At 34.8% G+C, this 2987-nt stretch overlaps 1 protein-coding gene across 1 annotated transcript in view; it reads left to right on the top strand.

Moving 5' to 3' along the window:
* Positions 1-2987, top strand: part of Exoc6b (exocyst complex component 6B) — a 629077-nt gene that overhangs the window by 334339 nt on the left and 291751 nt on the right. The window contains exon 15 of the mRNA XM_008824711.3: positions 2680-2789. Within this exon, the coding sequence (XP_008822933.1) occupies positions 2680-2789 (110 nt within the window). The remainder of the gene's footprint in view (positions 1-2679; positions 2790-2987) is intronic.

The raw sequence follows: 2987 nt of genomic DNA, 5'->3' as shown, positions 1-2987 counted from the left end.
AGGAGGGCAAGGAGCAAAAAGTGTCCTTTATGTCCCTTTGACCAAATTATTGTAGGCCTCAAAGTATGTCTGTTAAACACCCAAGAAGGTTAGTTCCACCAGTCTGGTATTTTTAATTACTGTGTGTCATGTAGATAAATCTTGGGCAAAGACCAGTTGTTCTCAGATAAACCTTACCTAGACATATATTTCTTGATCTGCTATATATAATTTGTCAGTAGGTTGTAGGAGTAATATAGTTCCCTCTGGTTTTCAAAACTAGCTAGGCATTGTTCATCTCTAACATTGTCTCACCCCTCCAATTAGATAAACATCATGAAACTGAGAACTGAAGTTCAATAGATGAGAATTTTAAAACACTTTCAAAGAATTCCTTCTGTGTCTTAGAGGAACAAAATTACCTCATTAGGAATTCGTAAATGGTTTCAGGTCCCAGCACCTCTCTAGGTTTGGAAATTGCTGGCACTATTGTAGTTTGATGTGCATTTTGAAGGTCTTTCCTTGACACTGTTAAGATAGTGCAAAAAACACACATTTAAACTTGCTCTTTGTGGAGTGTATAACTGTTAGTTTCTCCACCACCGCAGTAAGAATGCCAAAGAGTTTTCTTTGTGTAGCCTAGTTCTAAGTAAGCCCTCCCCTACTCTCAAGTTCCTGCACATGGAAAATGTAGAAGTATGGTCTCAAGCCATTGACATTTGCCATTCACTGAGTAATATAGACTTGGAACTATGCAGTATGTATCCTTTTGAGACTGACTTCTTTGACTAGCCTAATACTATTGAGATTCATGCAAGTGGCTCCATTTATCTGCACTTCATTCCTTCCTGTTGCTGAGAATGTGTCACAATTTGTTTAGCCATTGCATGTTGGAGAACATTTGGATCATCATTTGATTTAAACTTGTCCTATTCTTTTTAGTATTAGGAATATCTGGGACAGTTTCTTAAATTTGATATATTTTTTTTAATCCTCATTTGTCGCTTTACTAAAACCAAGATTAGTTTTTTTTTTTTTTGGTCTTTTTGAGACAGGGTCTCCATGTAGCCTGCCTCTGCCTCCTGAGTTCTGGGATTAAAGGCGTGTGCCACCCCACCTGGCAAGATTAGTATTTTTACCACTTAGAAGTATATTAAAAAAATTCCTAATATCTTAGTTTTATTAGACATATGTATCATAACCTTAATAAAAATACCTAGATATAAAAGAATTTAAGAAATATAAAAGTGACAGATGCAAATGTTGTTGGAGTTTTGAGTTTAGTTAATCAGGGTTAAATTGGTATTTGTCTGTGTAGTTCAAATGTATATGACCTAGCTTTTCTGAAGTCTACTAGGTTGTGTTTTCAGTTGAAGTGCATACAAGTCCAAGTTGAGAAATACAAAGAAAGAGTTCATCTGCTCAAGTGTTGCAACACAGGAGGTGGTTGGAAGTCCCTTCAACCAAAGGGAACCTTCATTGAAATGTCTTTTTAAAAAATGAACTCCTGTTATACTATAACCTAAAAGGAATTTGGGCTACTTTTAAAATTTTAATTTACATGTGCATTTACTTATAAGCCACTTTTGTATCATATAAACAATATAAAGTAGAAGCTCATAAACAATACATATGTATATACACACATACATAAAGATTTTTTACGTTTATCATCTCATATGTATCACAGCCTTAGTATGTATTTTAGGGGCTGGGTTATTAAATTATTATTGAGTCATTTTCTTACCAGTCAGTACTTATGCCAAAACATAAGCAGACATGAGAAAGTATTTTGGTAGTACAGATTCAAATCCCAACCCTACCTGAGGAACTATTGGCAACTGATGGCACCTGGGATGGGGAGAGTCAGTCGCTGTTAAGGGTGTGACTCTTTGTAGATTAACCAACTCCAATGGGTGGATGCACACTGAAAGGCATTTGGGGACACAAATTAGATTCTAAGGTGAATAACACACACACACACACACACAATAGAGTACATGAAATTGGTCAGGGGGTAGTAAGTGGAGGGGTCCATGCAGATAGGGAAGGGGATCTAACTATGTTTAAAATAGATTGTATGAAATTCAAAACAATTCTATTAAAAAGCAGAAAGTTGTTTGATAATCAAGGGTAACATAAAACAAGAAAAAAAATGAAAGGACATAAAAATACTTTATGTTGATTCACTATCACTAATGGGCACTTAAAATCATTTTATTAGATTGTTATGAATTTCTTTCCCAGAATTGTTCTTAATATACAATTAATGAATATGAAATTTTTGTTTTTAGTTATTTATTTTTATTTTATGTGTATGAATGTTTTGCCTATATTACGTAAGTACATCCATGTTGTGCAATGCATGGCTGTTATCTGCCACATGGGTGCTGGGAGCCGAACTCTGGTCTTCTGCAAGAGCAACCAGTGACCTTCAGTGCTGAGCCATAAGATATGATTAATCCTAAGCGACCCCACCCAATATTTGTAAATAAATGCTCTGTTCCATTAGGACTTTTTCAATATTTCTTTGATCTCTCTTAGAGATAGGTACTTAGACTATGTACTACCAAAATATGATATTGCTAGTCAGTAGTTCACAAAGTAGAAGAAAGCTCTTTCTGCATTTTGAATAGTTTTCAAGTATCTTCAGTGTGTTTAGTGATGTGCTTTTGTTAATTCTTGTGCTTGCATTTACAGCAACTATTCCCGAAAAAGTTTCCTTTCTCTGAATTTGTGCCAAAAGTTTACAACCAGATTAAAGAGTTTATTTATGCCTGCCTGAAGTTTTCAGAAGATCTTCACCTGAGGTATAATAGACAACACTGGAGACAAATCCAGTGTTAAGATTGTTGCTCTCTCTAAATATATATTCTGAAATATTTTTGCTATTCCCTTCATCTCTGACTTTGAAAGCCTTTGGTATCAGTCCTTCACTGTGTGACTGCTTTTTATTGTCATGGTGAAATATAAAAATATTTGAATAATGTTAAAAAGCATATATTGCA

Source organism: Nannospalax galili, unplaced genomic scaffold (genome assembly GCF_000622305.1).
Source record: "Nannospalax galili isolate Female #2095 unplaced genomic scaffold, S.galili_v1.0 scaffold389, whole genome shotgun sequence".
NCBI classification, from domain to species: domain Eukaryota; kingdom Metazoa; phylum Chordata; class Mammalia; order Rodentia; family Spalacidae; genus Nannospalax; species Nannospalax galili.
The sequence above is the reverse complement of the archived record's forward strand: the minus strand, read 5'-3'. Positions and strand labels throughout refer to the sequence as shown.